This window comes from Callospermophilus lateralis, chromosome 9 (assembly GCF_048772815.1).
Source record: "Callospermophilus lateralis isolate mCalLat2 chromosome 9, mCalLat2.hap1, whole genome shotgun sequence".
Lineage (NCBI taxonomy): Eukaryota > Metazoa > Chordata > Mammalia > Rodentia > Sciuridae > Callospermophilus > Callospermophilus lateralis.
In genome coordinates, this window is record NC_135313.1 from 11,414,909 (window position 1) to 11,432,877 (window position 17,969).

General features: G+C 34.8%; 1 protein-coding gene across 9 annotated transcripts in view; it reads right to left on the minus strand.

Annotated features, from left to right (window-relative positions):
• The window catches only part of Rhbdd1 (rhomboid domain containing 1), a 135,016-nt gene that overhangs the window by 43,799 nt on the left and 73,248 nt on the right, over window positions 1–17,969 (minus strand). For all 9 annotated transcript variants that reach the window (XM_076865858.2, XM_076865860.2, XM_076865857.2 and 6 more), the window contains one exon: window positions 17,763–17,900. In XM_076865858.2, the coding sequence (XP_076721973.1) occupies window positions 17,763–17,900 (138 nt within the window). The remainder of the gene's footprint in view (window positions 1–17,762; window positions 17,901–17,969) is intronic.

Consider the following 17,969-nt stretch of genomic DNA (forward strand, 5'->3'; position numbering starts at 1 on the left):
TAGTCTGTGAAAATGACAACTGATTTAAAAGGCATGCAGAGAACAGCTTTCGTTAGTGCTGCTTCACTTCCACCCTCCCCTGTCCCTACTGCATGCAGGATGGTAATGAGCAAAAGCATAACAGAAATAAACTGTCAATATAGGCATTGTTTAGTGGCCACTGGATCCCAGCGCCGCACCCCCCCCCCCAACACACAAAGAAATATAGCATTCCTCTAAACGTGTATGCCCACATAACAAGAAGCTCTGTCCACATAAACTGTCTACATGCTACATATCCAATGTTTATGTTATCTAAAACACGAAACAGCAAATAATTAGGCCTATCAAGGGGTAGGAAATGTGTCATAACCTGACAAAGGTCATAATCTCAAAGTTAAACTCGATTGGGCCTCACTGGGCCTGCATTATCTAAGCCAGGGGTTTAATTCCCTCCTTGCCAAAAAGCATTCTCCTCAGTAAATTACTTGAGGCTCAAAATTTGTCTTTGTCACAGCACAGTGTGCCAAAAGAGGGGCCCTGCTAACCCCCTGAGACACAGTTTATTTAAAGACATAATGAAGACAGCAGGTGTCCCATACAGATGTCACTTCTTCTAGAAGACACTTATTAAACACTTTATCTCCCTTAATGTCCATGGATTAGCTACATTTTATATCAGCATCATATTAGCTAAAAGCAAATGGTTTCCTTTTAGTCTCATTAAGCTGAAAATTAAATACTACTGGGCTTTGGGTTGTTTTCGTTTGATCTGTAAAGAATCCTGAACACAAAGATTCAACAGTCAATTCATATTGTTCTCTAATAATACAAAATTGCACTTTGCAAAACAAAAATGCCCTTCTACAGGAAGAGTGCCAGACCACTGTTTTCCTTGCCAACCCAACCCCGAGTTCTAAACACCTCACTCAAACTTTCATTGAGGTTAATCAGAGAAGATATGAAAACATGGCATTCAATAAAACTTATGGAGCTTTCAATGTTGCATACTGTAAGGTAAATGGAAGGGTCTGTTGCCCGGATTCCTAAATGGTATGCTAATCGGCCTAAAACTAAGGTTGAACGTAGTGCGTTTTGGAAATCTCAAGAAAGAAAGAAATTGTTTCCAGTTTGGGGCTGTTCTGAGTAAAGCTGCAATGAACATGCTTTGTGTGGACTTTTATATTTTCAAATCTCTTCGGTAAAATCTAGGAGTGAGATTGCTGGGTTATAATGTAGGCATTATTTAACTTCATTAAAAACTGCCAGTTTTCCAACTAGGTGTACTATTTTACAACTAGTGCAGAGAGTTCCAGTTGCTCACATCTTGATCAGCACTTGAGATTATCAGTCTTTTAAGTTTTAGCCATTCTAATGTACGTGTAGTAGAAACTCATTATGATTTTAGCTTTTGCATTTCCCTGATTAACAATGATGACTGTCACTAACTATGAACAAGTAAAATTAGCCTACCGTTACAGAAGTCAGAAGAGTGTTTATCCTTAATTGAGACTGTGGCTACATGATTGATTGCATACATATGTAAAAACTCATTAAGCTGTCTGTACACCTGTGATTTATACATTGTGCTATTAAAAATAAAGGGGAAGGGGAATGAAGAAATCATTGTAGTAACTAGGGACAACTAGCTGCTAATAACAAGAGCAATTGATAACTTTAGTCTGGAAGGTTTGGAGTAGATGAAAAAGTAAAGAAGGGATCACACAAAAAGGAAAGGGAGAGAAAGGCCAGAGAGCTCATAGTTTGATGTTTTGGGCTCTGCTCAGTCTCCTTCCTTTCTCTGTCCAGTCAGAACATCCTGCAGAGACTGCAGAACACTGAGAAGAGACAGTTTTCTCTGCATTTCACTACAAAACACAGCTTTATGTCTCACATGAACTAGGACCATAGAGAGTAGAAAAAAATACTCAATATTTTGGTAATGTATGAAATAATTTCCATAACATGCTTTTCTTTACAAATATTCTATATGAAGAAATTTTAGAACTGAAGTTCAGCCAAATAAGAGAATATAAGTCACTATAATCATATTCCTAAAAAGTAAAGATAACTGGCATTTTTGTTAAATATTATTTCTACCTTTAAAATAATACCTTTACTAAGTCTGACTAAAACAAATGAGTTTACCAGAAACAAAGTACCTTGCTTCTCATCTGACACACTGTGAACTTGCTTCTTTGTCTTTTTAATGGCTCAGTATTATTCTATATGATGATTTATTTAACTTGTCTCTTATCTCTGCATGATTAGGCCATTTGCAATTTTCCAAAGCAAATGATTACAATGTAATTTTAATTAGGTTAATATTTATACTAATCTTAATAACTTTGTGCAATTTGGGTTCTATGTTACAACAAAAGTAGACTTAAATAACAGATGTGATAAAAGATCATCTTTTCATCCTCTAATTGAGATTGGTGGAGATACATAAATATATATTATGCATGACTCTCACATCTGGCTCTCTATAACTAAGTACAACAAAATTATAAATAATTTGAATCCTTGGAGAACTGCCATCTGATGAAACTAGACCACTCTGAAAGCTACTTGTGATTCTATGATAAATAGAAACCATATCGGTTTTCTCTCCAGCAAAACAACACAATAAAACAAATTGGAAAAAGTGAGCAACTCTGAGTGAGACTGCTTCAAGGAGGTGACACAGATAGTAGTGAAGATTCTCATATGAATAATTGCTATTGATGAGTAACCAGAGTGATGTGCAGTAGCCCAACCTAAAATTCTGGTGTCTGAGGCACACTTAATGTGAACACTTTAACTCATTTTTTGTTATGAATCATTTCTTCTGTAAAAGGAAAACTACTAAAGACAAGTTAAGTTCTATTTAAATTAACATTGCAAATATCCTTGATTCATAGCTAACATGTATATACTAAAAACAGTATTTTTAAGGCCCGGTATGATGGTGAGCATGGAAGTCCCAACAGTTGGGAGGCTGAGGTGGGAGGATAACTCAAGACCAGGAGTTCAAGACTAGGCTGGGCACTGTAGTGGGACCCCATCTCAAAAACCAAAAGAGAATAAAAAATCCCAATATTTTCCAACTATTATGTGCTATAATTTTTGGCAAAAAACAACCCAACAGATTATTTACAATTGTTTACAGTAAGCATTTGTTTGGGGGGGGATGTCCTATGAGATACAGGCTTCTTATATAAGAAGGACATTCCTTCCCCATACAAACAATTTGTTTTACAACTTTTAAACTATTGTCAGGAAAACATGCAAACATAATATGCTATAGAAATAAGTTAAATATTTTATCTTTGGGTTTTAAATATTTTGATAAATTATAGTCGTATATAATTGTGGGGTAGAGAGTGATGTCATAATATGCATACAAATAAACTAAGCAAAGGATCACAGTAATACTAACATGTCCCTTCCCAAGACTGAAATGGCAGTTATATATTTAATATGCTTAACAACATGGCACTTTATGGACATTAAAAGAGATCACCATTCAAGTTTAAGATAAAATGTTACGACACTCTTTGAAAAGTGTAATATATACTTTTGATATGTTCTTATGAGGTTTAAGAAAGAATTAGAAAACTAATATTAAAAACAAATACAATTTTGTTAATTGAAAATATAAACTATTGAGTTTGTAAAACAAAGTCTGAGGCCTTCACCTCAAAAAAGGGTGGGGCAGGGATCCCATTTTATTATGTGTTATTTTTGTAGTACAGATACACAGCATTACAAATTTCTTTACAACCTCAATTTTTTGACCAAAAAGAAGGTAAGATCCATGGCAATTTTAACATACTATCCAATATGTCCTTTTCAAAATAATATATTTTAAGAGCAATAAGCAATTCTGAATCAGGCCGATAGTAATGGTTTTCTCCAACTGGACTTGATCTTATAAAACACTAAATACACATATCAATAGCTCCTAAGATTAAAAATTACATAAATGAGTATCCAAACCATTATACTGATAAACTTCATATTCCATAAATTCTTACATTAGGGAATCATGATAGCTGAAGTAGAGAATATAGCACTAGTAAGTAAAGTGGTCACCTTACGTAAGTCAACTTACCAATGAATGGAACTGGAAGGGTTTCTGAAGAATACTTAATTCAACATCTTCATTATAAACTGCATCTCTTTCCTAACTCTAATATATTGCTTAAGTAGAACTTAAGCAGGTCACTTAAATTTCCTGCTGTTCACCAAAAAGAAGAGCCTTTTTACCTTAGTGGTGAAGAACAAGATTTATTTACTTCTGAGCTTCACTGCTTATAATGCTGATACATAGGAGGGGCTCAAATAAGGACTCACTGAGTGGCAAATGAATAACAATACTGAGCAACATCACAAATGTGCAAGGCAGTATTATGAAAACATTAATATTTGGTAGCCCAAAAGTAGTTTGTGGGGGGCATAGGTAATAAGTGGATAAAAGTATTTATTAATTTTTTTGGTACTTTTATTGTTAAATGCACACATTAGCATATGAAAAATGATTTTCAATAAATGGTGATTTGGAGGGTAGATGGAAGAAAAAAAATTATAAAGTAATTCATATATAACAATGTCAATTTCCCAAACATGTTTAAATTTCATGTACACATGTCTCTCTTTAAAGCAATAGCTGGTGTGTAGTTAATATTTTAAAGTTTGGAACCTAAATAGAAGACTGGCACTTCCCAAGAGGACCTAAACAGAATTCTGGTCCACTTTATTATTTTTCTTCTTGGCTGAAATATTCACATGTTGTTTTACAGATTTGAAAAATCATGTGTAATACTTATATTTTTTACATGCTCAATTTCACATCTCCAATATCAAACTTTATTCACTGAAATGAATACCTCCAACACACAGAGTAGCAAGTAAGAACCAGTAATCTAAAGCAAGTGATTGTTCTGCACTGAAATTGCTTTTAGACAATCTGGCAGATGGTACTTTTTTTATTACATAGAAAGTTTTCCTGGGGGAAAACACACAAAATTACTTTTAAAAAGAATGCTAAGTGGTCACACAGAATTAGCAGCATATCTCTGTCCTGGCTGCAATGTTCCTGCTAAGTTAACCAAGCAAGGCAGCAGTGAAAATTTGCATATGTTAAAAACTGCCAACTGCCTATGCTTGCAATGAGCCCATGAAAGCTCATATAATCATGCAATTGAGTAAGATACCACCATCTAATGCATGTATTTATCAAATTATATCTGCTGTGCGTTGTTGTGTTAACTTATCTTCCAGAAAGCTTTCATAGTAAGCCCTAAGACCTATGTGTCAAACACCATATTCCTGACATTTTCCAATACTCCATCTCTTTATTGCTATCCTCTCTACTCCATTCCTTTACCAGAGAATAATGGAACTATAAGGGATACTGAATAGTATCAATTCAACTTCATTATAAACAAACAATAACAAAATGAAGATCTGATCCGATTTAATGACTCACACTTCAAATAAAGTCAGATTGATAAGACTGAAACTCAGACTGCTGAAGTTCCCGTTCTTTCCTTACAGATTTTAAATATTGGATGTAATTTATTTTTCTCAAAAATTTCTTTTTTTTTTTTTTTTTTAAAGAGAGAGTGAGAGAGAGAGAGGAAGGGAGAGAGAGAGAGAATTTTTTAATATTTATTTTTTAGTTATCAGCGGACACAACATCTTTGTTTGTATGTGGTGCTAAGGATCGAACCCGGGCCGCACGCATGCCAGGCGAGCGCGCTACCGCTTGAGCCACATCCCCAGCCCCGTCTCAAAAATTTCTACACAATAAAGAAACAACACACTTGTGCTACTTTCACATGCCTTGGGGTTGTTTCAGTAAAAGAAAATGTACAACTTAGAGTAAACCCTCTTTTTTTTTTTTAAACTTAAATCATACATCAAATAATCTCTATGAACACATGATGCTTAAAAAAACAAAATTCAAAGATATCATCAAATGACCTGTTAACAACAAAAGCAGTGGATATTAATTCCGAACCTAAATTTTTTCTAATATGTCTTCCCTTGTAATTTTACATCTAAAGACTAAAGAGACAAAGCAGCAATCGTTTCATTCTCAAGCCAAGACCTTTGTAGTATATTATACCATAGTTTCACATATGGCTAACCAGCTACCCCAACTGCACAGTATAGGGTGGGAGATGACAACTCTGCCTGATTTTCACAAGACAGCCAAAGTGTGATTGTGGCTATTTGCCTTTCAGAAGAGTCTAAGAGGAGAAGCACAAGTTATTCCACATGTCAGTAAAGATTTCCAGCTTTAACCAGTACACATGCTCCAGGCTGGCAGACAGAAGTTGAAAAGGACACAGCTTTGTACCCAGTGCCAGCTGAACTTAGTGACAGGCTATTAAAGAGAAAAAAAGAAGCACAAATTACACATGGAGAGATGTGGGGGAGGGAAGACAAGAAAAAAGAAAAAATAACAAAATGAGCTAATGTTCCTGGTTGGCATCTGCCTTTTGACTCAAAAAGAGATGGCTCTTTTCCAAAATTGTTCTATTATTATGGTATCAGCTGCTTCTTGGACTTGTTTAAAAAGCTGAGACTGCCAACAGAACAAGACAAGATTTTGGTTAACATTAGTAAGTGTACAAGTCCTTGAAATAAATAGACATTTTGTTATTTTTTCTACAAAAGCTATTTTGGTATTATTCCTAGCATGAGTTTTAAGACTTATAATTACGGCCAGGTACTATTAAAAATATGATAATGGCAAATTCTTCAGTCAAAAAAATTGCTATCTTTATTCTTCAACTTATCTTTATACTAATTTAAATAAAGAACAGACTGAAATTTACTGCTGCAGGACTGGCACTGTATCTATCAAATGAATTTCTGTTAGTTAGCCCTTTCAAATTCAGCATTATTGGTGGCTAATGCACTAACACTCCTTTATAGGAAAACCAGAAATCAAAGAAAAAACTATTTACTCAAGTCTTTTTAGTAGGAACCATAATTTCTACCAACTTCATAAAGGAAAAATTTTCTTTAGTTAACAGGAGCAGCAGCAGCAGCTAATAAAATAAATGAGTAAGGGATGATAGATTCAAACTCCAATGAAGAATAAGGAATGCTCCAGCTTCCACTAGGAATCTGGAAAGAAAATTGGAAAAAAACAATACTCCCATGACTACAATAAACACAAATGCTGGAACAATAAAAATTAAGAACTTTCCTTGAACTCATCAAAGAGCAGAGGTGATTGGGAAACCAACTAAACCTTAATCTAAAACGGTATGCGCGAGCACTTGCTTGCTGAGGGCAGATGGTGTTGGATACGAAGAAGAATGGAGCCAAAGCTGATAACTGCTTAAGGCTGAGTATGAGCTGGCAAGAGAGCACAGAACTCTTGGGGGCTGTGATATAAGGAATCCCCACCCATGTTCAGGCTATTCTCAGGTCCTCACCTAGTCTCACAAAAGACTGGTGAGAGTCCAAAGAAATGCCCTTTTCCAACTTGGCTTAGCACTGAAGGAATGGTGTGAGAGGCTGCCTAGATCCTCCCTCAGGGTCGCATGGAACAAAATCCTTGACAGCCTGAAAGGAGGACACAACCAGTTTCCCTTAGGGAACTAGCAGAACACTGAGAAGGTCTGGGGCCAAACCCCTGGACACAGTGACTGACAGAACTAAAGGTTAATCAGAACAGACCCCACTTGCCTCCAGCCACCAGACTAAAGGTTCAGAGTAACAAGTAACAGCAGCATTCCACTAGGAGAGGCACAAGTGAACGGAAGGAGAAGCCCCCTGAGCTGCAGAACAAAAGCAGGACCTGAAACCAAGTTTCAAGCAGACACTAAGGAAAACATTCTAAGCAATCAGCCCCATCCTCCAAACAAGGTTAACACTAGAGGAAACTGAACCTTTGGTGTATCCAGTGTAAAGAAAGCAACAATCTAAATTCAATATTACTCATGTGAATCCCTGTAATTCAAAATACTCATAGTATTCCACAGAACAAGCAAATAAATACGGAAGACCTGAACAATAGTGTTGGCTAAGTTCATCTAATTACCCTTTATGAATATTCCATCCAACAATAGCAGAATACATATTCAAATATACATGGCATTTGCACAGGAATGAACTCTAATATACTGGAACTAGGTATAATTTATCCTGGGAGTGCAACCCTGCTTCAACTTCAGAAATCTATAAGTTAGTATGTTATTAGACAAACAAAGAAAAAATATAACCATCTCAAAAGATACAGAAAAAAACTTAAGTACAATTTATAATAGCATTCCCCCCCTCCAAAAATTATTTATACTTAGGTATAAATCTAACAATTATAAAACACTGATCAAAGAAATAAGAAAACTCTAAATAAGCAGGGAAACCATACTGTATTTAATTTTATTTTTATGCTTTTATTAGTGTATTTCAGTTATCCATAATAGTTGGGTTCATTTTGACACAATCATACATGCATGGAATAGAATTTACTCCATTTCATTTCCCAGTGCCTCCCTCCACCCCCCATTCTCCTTCCTCTATTCTACTGGTATTCTATTTACTTATTTATTTTTCACTAGTGCTTTACAGATACACATAGAGATGGAATTCATTGTGGTATATTTATACATGCACATAGTGCAATTTTGTCAAATTCATTCCATATTTTCTTCCCATTCCTGTCCCTCTTTCCTCCCCCTCAATCTCCTTCTACTCCACTCATCTTTCTTCTATCTTTATTATATCAGATTCCCCTTTTCTCCTTACATTGCTCTAGCTTCCACATGAGAGAAAACATTCTACCCTTGAATACAAAACTCATCATTACGATGTCAATTCTTTCCCAATTTATCTATAGAGCCAAAATCCTAGAAAGAACTTTTCTACATATCAATAAGCTCCTTTTAAATTTTATGTTTAGAAAAGGAACTAGAGTAATCAGAACAATTTTGAAAAAGAATAAAATTGAAGGATTCACCCTACTGATTTTAAGACTAAGGATTCACACTACTGATTTTAAGACTAACTACAAAGCTAAAGAAACCAAAGAGTGTAGTGTTGGTGAAGGACCAGATCAATGAAAGTAACAGAATACAGAAATAGCCTGAATTAAATATAACTAATTGTTATTTTAAAAAGTACAGAGGTAATTTAGTGGAGAAATGGTTATCTTTTCAACAAATAGTGTTGAAATACTTAGAACTGCACAGTATTCACTTTTGTACTTTACATCTATACCAAAAAAAAAAAGAAAGATGAAAATATGGGTTATAGATCTAAATGTAACATGGAAAACTATGAAAATGTGGATAAAGCCTTCAGGGTTTTGGATTAGGGGGAAAATTCGATACAAAAATAAAAGCTTTAAAAATTAGTAAGTTGTATCTCATCCAAATGAAAATCTTTTGTGCCACAAAAGTTACTGTTAAGAGAGTGGAAAGATAAGTGAAAGACTAGGTGGAAATATATGAAAATCATGTCTTATAAAGGACTAGTATCCAGTATGTATATAAAAAAATTAAACTCAGTAAGAAAAACAATCCAATAAAAACTAGGCAAAATAATGAAATAGACTGCAGCAAAGATGATACACAGGTGGCAAATAATCACATAGAAGGAAATATCATTAGCTATTAGAGAAACAAATTAAAACAATAGCCAGACACCTTTTTATACTATTAGAATGGCCAAGATGAAAACTGAACATACCAAGTGCTGTAGACTATCTTAAACACCTGGAACACTCATTTGCTGTGGGTAGGAATAGAAAATGGTACAGTCATAAACAGTTTCTTATGAAATTAAATATGCGCACACTACATAACCCAGCAAAACCAGGTATTTACTTAGCTGAAAATTTATGTTAACACTAATACCTATATGTGAATTTCTATAGCATCTTTACTCATAGGTGCCCAAACCTAGAAAAAACCCAAATGTCTTTCAACTGATGAAAGGATTAAAAACAGCAGAAAAGATGTGGTATATCCATTCAACAGAATACAGCTGAACCATAAAAGAGAACAAATTATCAATACACTTAACAAATGTATTTAACCAAGTAAAAGAAGTCAGACCCCCATAGGTAAATATTGTATGGTTCCACTTACAAGACATTCTGGAAAAAGCAAAGCATTCTGAAGATAAAGGCAACCAGTTTTTTTCAAGATTAGGGGTAGGGGAGGCTGACTACAAAGGAAGAGTGAGAGAGAAATTTTTCGAGTGATATAATTGCTCTGTATCTTGATTTTGGGGGACACATAATTCTACAGTTTAGACAAATTTCACATAACTGTCTACCCTAAAGGAAAGATTTTACTAAAAAGAAATTTAAAAAGAGGTAAGTAAAAAAACTTAACACTGAACTCAATGAAATACTGATAGTCTTGCAAAGACCATCAAGACTACAAAAACCATTAATTAGATGGTTGTTGGGAAACGGGATATTGATAGAGTGACATAGTATCTCCTTATACTGGACATGCTAAGAGAAGAAGGAAAAAAAAACATACTTTTGCAACTGAGAGATTTGAACCCAATGATGAAACTTAAGCCAGTATCAGTGGGATGGCCCAACACTTTGTATCTCCTGCTATGCTGCAATATGAAGAACATGGCATCATCTAGGTCATATTTGTGTTAAAAATGTTTAACTTGAACTTAATTAAGTCCTCAAATATAAGTATCAATATACAGAAACACAGGAATGGAGAAATAAGTTAAATAACACCATGAAGAAATAATCAGACAAAATGTGGAACTTCAAATATTCAATGAGAGTAGTCTCCTGAAAAAAAAAAGCAGGGTGTCATTTTATATAAAAGGAAATAATCAAATGCAACACTGAAAACTTGAAAATTTGGCTATAAAAGATGTTTTCTAAGAAAATTGGGGCATTCTATTTTTGGACTAAATATTAGATGTTTCTAAAGAAAGAAATTGAAGAAGACCTTAGAAGATGAAAAAAATCTCTCACACTCTTAGATATGCAGAATTAGCATTGTCAAATGGACATACTACCCAAAGTGTTATACAGATTTAATGCAAGTCTTATTAAAAATCTCAATGATATTCTTCATGGAAATAAAAAAAAGCAATCGTGAAATTCACTTGGGAAAATAAGAGACCCAGAATAGCCAAAGCAAGCCTTAGCAAGAAAAATGAAGCAGGAGGTAGACCTTAAACTATACTCTGGAATCACAGTAACAAAAACAGCATGGCAATGGCATCAAAACCGACATGAAAATAAATGATATAGAACATAAGATACAGAGACTAACCCAAGCATGAATACAGTTATCTCATACTAGACAAAGGAGCCCAAAACATACATTAGAGAAAAGAGAGCAAATGATGCTGGGAAAACTGGAAATCCATAGAAAACAAAATGAAACTAAACCCTTTATCTTTTACCCTGCACAAAACTCAACTCAAAGTGAATCGAAGATTTAGACACTAGAATATAGACCCTGCACCTAATAGAAAAAAAAAACAGGCCCAAATCTTTACCATGTCTTAGGAACTGGCTTCCTTAACAAGACTCCTAAAGCACAAGAAGTTAAATCAAGAATCAATAAATGGGATGGTATCAAACTGCAAAGCTTCTTCTCAGCAAAGGAAACAATCAAAAATGTGAAGAGAACGCCTATTGAATGGGAGAAAATCTTTGCCACTTGCACCTTAGGTAGAGCATTAATCTCCAGGATGCATAAAGAACTCAAAAAACTCAACATCCTCCACCCCCATCCCCCCCAAAAACCACCACCAACTAACACATCAATAAATGGGCTAAGGAACTAAGCAGGCACTTCACAGAAGAAGAAATACAACTGATCAACAAATATATAAAAAAATGTTCAACATCACTAGCAACTAGAGAAATGCAAATCAAAACTACTCTAAGATTTCATCTCACTCTAGTCAAAATGGCAATTTTCAAGAATATAAGCAACAATAAATGTTGGTGAGGATGCAAGGAAAAAGGTACACTCATACACTGCTGGTGGGACTGAAAATTGGTGCAACCACTCTGGAAAGTAGTCTGGAGATTCCTCAGAAAACCTAGAATACAACCAGCATCTGACCCAGCTATCCCACTCCTCGGTTTATTCCTAAAGGACTTAAGATCAGCATACTACAGTGATGCACCCACATCAATGCTCACAGCAGCTCAACTCACAATAGCCAAACTATGGAACCAACTGAGATGTCCTTCAACAGATGAGTGGATAAAGAAAATTGTGGTACATATTCATAATGGAATATTACTCAGTCTTAAAGAAGAATGAAATTATGGCATTTGCAGATAAATGAATGGAGCTGAAGAATATCATGCTAAGTGAAATAAGCCAATCCAAAAAAACCAAAGACCAAATGTTTTCTCTGATATGCAGACGTTAACTTACAGTAAGGGGGGCAGCTAGGGAAGAATAGAGGTACCTTGTATTAAGCAAAGGGGAGTGAAGGGAAGGGTCAGGGGTATGAGGGTAAGAATGATAATAGAATGAATCAGACATTATTACCCTATGTGCATATATGACTACACGACTGGTAATCATGTACATTCTACATCATGTACAACCAGAAGAATGAGAAGTTATACTTCTTTTATGTATGATGTGTTAAAGTGCATTCTACTGTCATGTACAACTAATTAGACAAATAAAAAAGATCTAATTTGGAAATCATGGTTAATTTTCTTTGATGTAACAATGGTAGCATGGATAAGGAGCAGAAGCTCCCTTACTCTTCAGAGACAAAGACTTAAGTGCTTAAAGATAAAGTAACTGGATGTCTGCATCCACTTTCCAAGGATTCAGCCAAGACAACTCCCCCATCCATCTTCTTCTGGACCGTCACATGCATACACACCAGCTCTACATTCAAATGAATTTGGGGAAAACTGTAAACTATACCCACTTAAAGATCTGCAATAATACTGGTATCTAAACTTGTTCAATCACAGAATTTTATTTCCAATGAATGTTTTAAACAGCATTGGAACTAGCTTCAAGACAACAGTTCTAAAGAGACTTCTTGAAGCCCATTATACAGTAACATATGACAGCAAAGGAATTAACTTTACAAATTATTAATTTAATTTCCATTTTATTTTCCTTAAAACACTTTGCAATTGTCTTAAAACACTAAAGAGACATTTTTAAAAAGGTATTCATTATAATTTTTAACTTTTTCTTCTATGGGAAAATACTTGGTTTGGAGTTTTTAAAATTATTTTATTTTTCATTTATTCATTTATTTCATTTTTATGTAGTGCTAAGGATAGAACCCAGTGCCTCACATGTGCTAGGCAAGCACTCTACCAATGAGTACAACCCCAGCCCATGCTTTGGATTTTTATTTTGTAAATTTCTGATCATAAGGTACACACAATTTTTTATACCATTTGATAATTATGTTATAATCACAGTTTCACACCACTACCTTTTTAAAAATATTATTTTTCATAGTTGCATAATATTCTACCTTTAAACTAAACTATCACTGATTTAACCCTTGTTCACACTGTAGTAGTCAATCTACTTAACCTAATTAGTCCCATAGTCCTTATGTGGAACACCTATAAAAGCTTAAATTAAGCAATAAATATACTTCTTACAGTAACTTTTGAAATAAGTATTACATTTTTATAGTTCTATTCTCTTGAAAAATAGGTGAATAATTATAGCATATAGTAATATACATTTGCATTTCATATGTATATGAAAATATATAAAAAAGATACATTAAGCTCTAGGTTATCATTTATTTTAATGCATTTATGTCAATTTTGTTTAAGCATTTGCAGAATTGAAAGCTTGGACTTCACAGGCTATGTTTATCCTATTACATTTAATTATAAAATAAATAACTGATAGATCCATTTTGGGCCTTACTCTAACATTTCCTCAGGCTAGATTTCTAGTTGAGGAATTGTGGAAGGTAAGCCTCTTGATTATATATTCTGAATGTGTTTTCCAGAAAGTTATATCAATTCACATTCTCATCAGCAGCATAGAAATGCCTGCGCCACTACCAATACTTATTGTGGTAAGATAAAAAAAAAAAAAAAAAAAAAAAAAGGAATTCTCACTGATATATAGTAAATTTTCTCAGAAACACATTGGTCATTTTGTAAATCTTTTTTGAATTATATATTCAAATCCATTTCCATTTTCCTAATGCAGTTAGTACTGATTATTATACTATATGGGTTCTTTACATTAATGACAATGTCAAATGTTTTCTTAAAAAAAATCTAGTTCTCTTTCCTTCTATAATTTTTTCATTGTTTTTCTGATTAGGAAAGTCCTGTATCTAAAAATCAACAGTAACTACTCATTTACGTTTCTTCTTTTTCTTTCCCTTCTTTTAAAAAATATTTTATTTCCCCATTTTTATATTTCATTCAGTTTGGAATGTGAAGTATACTACTTTGTCATGATAAAAACTATTTTCCTCCTCACGCTACTTAATTAACCCAGCACAACTTATTCAACAAAAAATCTTCCAACAATACAAGTTTTCTACTCCATAAAATAAAAAAAAAATTAGATATGCTGGCAGGGGAACACTCACTGTAATACAGAATGCTAAACAAGGTCACTGTGTTTCAGGCGTATCAAGTGGCTATTTGGATGACAAATGTCAAGTACTCAGTGCTTTTGTGATTTTTCTGTAACTAGAATGAAAATTCATCTGTAGGAGAAAAATCTATCACTCTGTTAAAAAGAAAGGTGAGATGATGAAATTAGTTGAGTACCAACTCCACTTGTCTGTCACAGCAGTTTTACATTATAAGAATTTGAAACAACCCCAAAGTAGAAGCCAAATTTTTCCAATCAAACAACTAATTAGGCACAGCTAGAAACAAAACCCTCAGCTTCAAAATAATCTCAGAAATAGTCTTCTCACCAAAAGTAATTAAGTCTTATAGTCTCTGATGTACAAAAACCTTTCTTTATAAATTAAAATAATTCTTTTAACTTCACTGTAATGTTTTAAAGATGACAAAACAAAAATTACTTAAAGGTATAAGAAAATTTTAAGTTATTTCTATTGTCATTCAATATACTGTTCTGAGATTTTTATAAGAAGCTTTTAAAAATAGGATTAAATGTATGAAAAGAAATTAACATTAATATCATATTACTTTCTGAAACCTTTCAAGGTAGTATGTGTCTGATTTCCCCCCATTACTAAATGGTTAAATATTACTTATTTTTAAGCATGAAAAATAAAAATTACTTAACATTAGCCTGGTGATAAACATTCTTCAGTAATGAAAAAGTCTCAGAAATTTACTCAAGCTTCCTTCTAATCAACATAATGTTAGACTCTTCTGTAGCTTTATTCCAGGCCCTAGAATTGCTCCAAACTCAGCAGGTCCATCAGAGGATGCTTTCACCTACTGATCTCCTGCACTCTTGTCTCTGAGAGACAAATTACTCTCGGAAGCTCTACTTTTTTTTTTTCTTTCTGAGAAAGACACCTGTACTTCTATTATTAATTACCTGCCTGACTACTGATGGGGACATATAATAAGCCTTTAGAAATAAAACTTCAAAAAGTATATTCATCTGTCTACATTTCCTTTCTCCGACTACGTTTCACATAGATTTTTCTACATTCCCCATTCAAATATCCTGACTCAGGATACCTGATTTTCCTGACTTTCTATCACCCTTTAGTAATTTTTGACATGGGGGGATGAAACAGGCTGTTCAAAATCTATGCCGAGAAGCTCTGTCTTGCCCTGTTTGTTCCATTATATTTCATGTCTAACTCAATAATGATTAAATTCTTGAGCATAGGAAGAACCATGAAAACTTTTTTAAAATACAGGCTCTGGGACTCTTCCTCCAGTTTTCAGGATTCTACAGCCTAGGCATGCTTTTAATGATGATACTGGCTATCTACTGATGATATGTAATGTAGTATTACAAAAATGGCCCCAATGCTGTACCTTTCCCTCTATCAATAACCTCTTGCAATGTGACTGCTATTCTCCAACAAGAGGGCAAATCTATTTCCCTTTCCTGTAAATCTGCTTAGATAACAAAACACTACAGAAATGACACTGTGCTATCCTAAGCCTTGATTGTTTCCACATTTTCCCTTGGAAACTTTATACTGTGTCCTTGTGAATGAGCCTAAACTAGTCTGCTGGATGAGGATGGATGCATGGCCCAATCACCAACATCAGAGGACAGTCATTTATGTAAATAAGGCCATTCTAGATCAGCCAGCCCCCCAACAGGCACTGCAGACACTGTAGCTCACCAGCCAAGTTCAGGTAGCCATTCTTGAGCAAAATGATTCCTGTCTTAAACCACAAGTTTTGGGGTCATCTGTCCATCGTGATAGGTTACTGACACATAGTTCTAATTCTCTTTACTTGAGAAATACTGATTTATCTCTTCTACACTTCTCCTGTTACCTTCATGATCCAGGTTCTTATTTCTTGTTCAGACTATTAGGATGCGGTCTTCTAGTTTGACTACCTATTTGCTATTGTCCTCCACTTCCAGGCACACTTTTGTTGCTATGACTGTATTCCTTCAAATAAGAAACTATATTAACTTGTGTTTTCTCACAATCAAACATAATGCCTGGTACCCTGCAAGTGCTCAATCCTTGTTTGTAGAATGACTGCTGCTGGATTCATAAACAAAACACAACTCTGAACACAGCAGACTCTCAGGCAGAACTCCATTGGTATTTATACCATACGCTGGTTCATTTTTCACTTGGCCTATTTAATTCTAGGACTTGTAGCCCCAGCCTAGCTTCCCACTCTTCTTCCTCCTTTCTCCTAATGCTGTGTTCAAGAGTGAGGACTGGCTGAACACACCCTTTATTTCTGTGTCCATGATGTTGCTCAGATTCCTACTTAGAATGCCCTTCCAGGATTCTGCAAATTCTACAAATTCTTGAAGGTCGGGTTCAAAGGCCACCTCCTCTGTGAAAATCAGATAGCTCTCCTTAAGAAAAAGCTCACCTGCTTCCTTTGCCTCTAGTACTCAGGATCTCGCTGAGACAGGACCCTCACTTGACATCATGGTTACTTGTACAGTGTATAAGCATCTGCCCTGCCAGACAGTGTGAACTTTTTCAGGGCAGGTCTATTTTTTAATCTATGTTAACACAGTACGCTACATAGAACATAATAAGACCTTCATAAATGCTTAGTGAATGAATGGGTACTTTCTAGTCACTACTAAAAATAAACAAACAAAAGTCAAACACAGAACAAAGATGTCAGAATGAATACACTGGTTCTCATATAGCAGTTTATAGAAGAATTTTCCAGAAAATGTGTTAAAAGTACAAATTCCTAGAGTCTGCTCCTAGAGAGATTGGTTCAGCAGAATTCAAACCTGATTTGTGTGGCTCCTGTGAGTTTGAGGGAGATCTATGGGAGAATTAAGGCAACTTCCTGAACACAGTGACATAAAGCTTGCTTTACAGATACAAATTCTAAAGTAACCCCTTGTTCATGCACCTGAGAAATTTTTTAAGTTTCTTGACTTTAATGTCAAAATGTTAAGTGCAGCAGGCCTATAAAAAGAACCACTTTAATAATATGTACACAGTCTGGCACCTTATTATCTTAGGTTGCTAGGAATATGGCATCACACCCCATTCTTTGTAATCACAATCTGCACACATTTTTTTCATCTATATATCCTTTTTATAAACTATTTAAAGTTTAATTTTCTACAAATAGCCCTTTTTCAGGCCACCTGACCACGTGAAGTATGCTTCAAAATAACTGAAGGGCACAAGACTCTTACCTCGGTCCCAGAGGCTGGCTCTTAATGCTCTCTCCAGCTGTTCCTCTTCACTCAGTCCTGCTGTGTACGCATCATAGTTCCTAGGCACCTCAGTGTACCCTGGCCTGCCATAGGGATGATTCTGATATCCAGAGTAGCCTACAGGCACAACAAAAAGGTTATAGGACATAGCAACAGACTATTCTTTTGTTTCAGACTTCCTGCTTT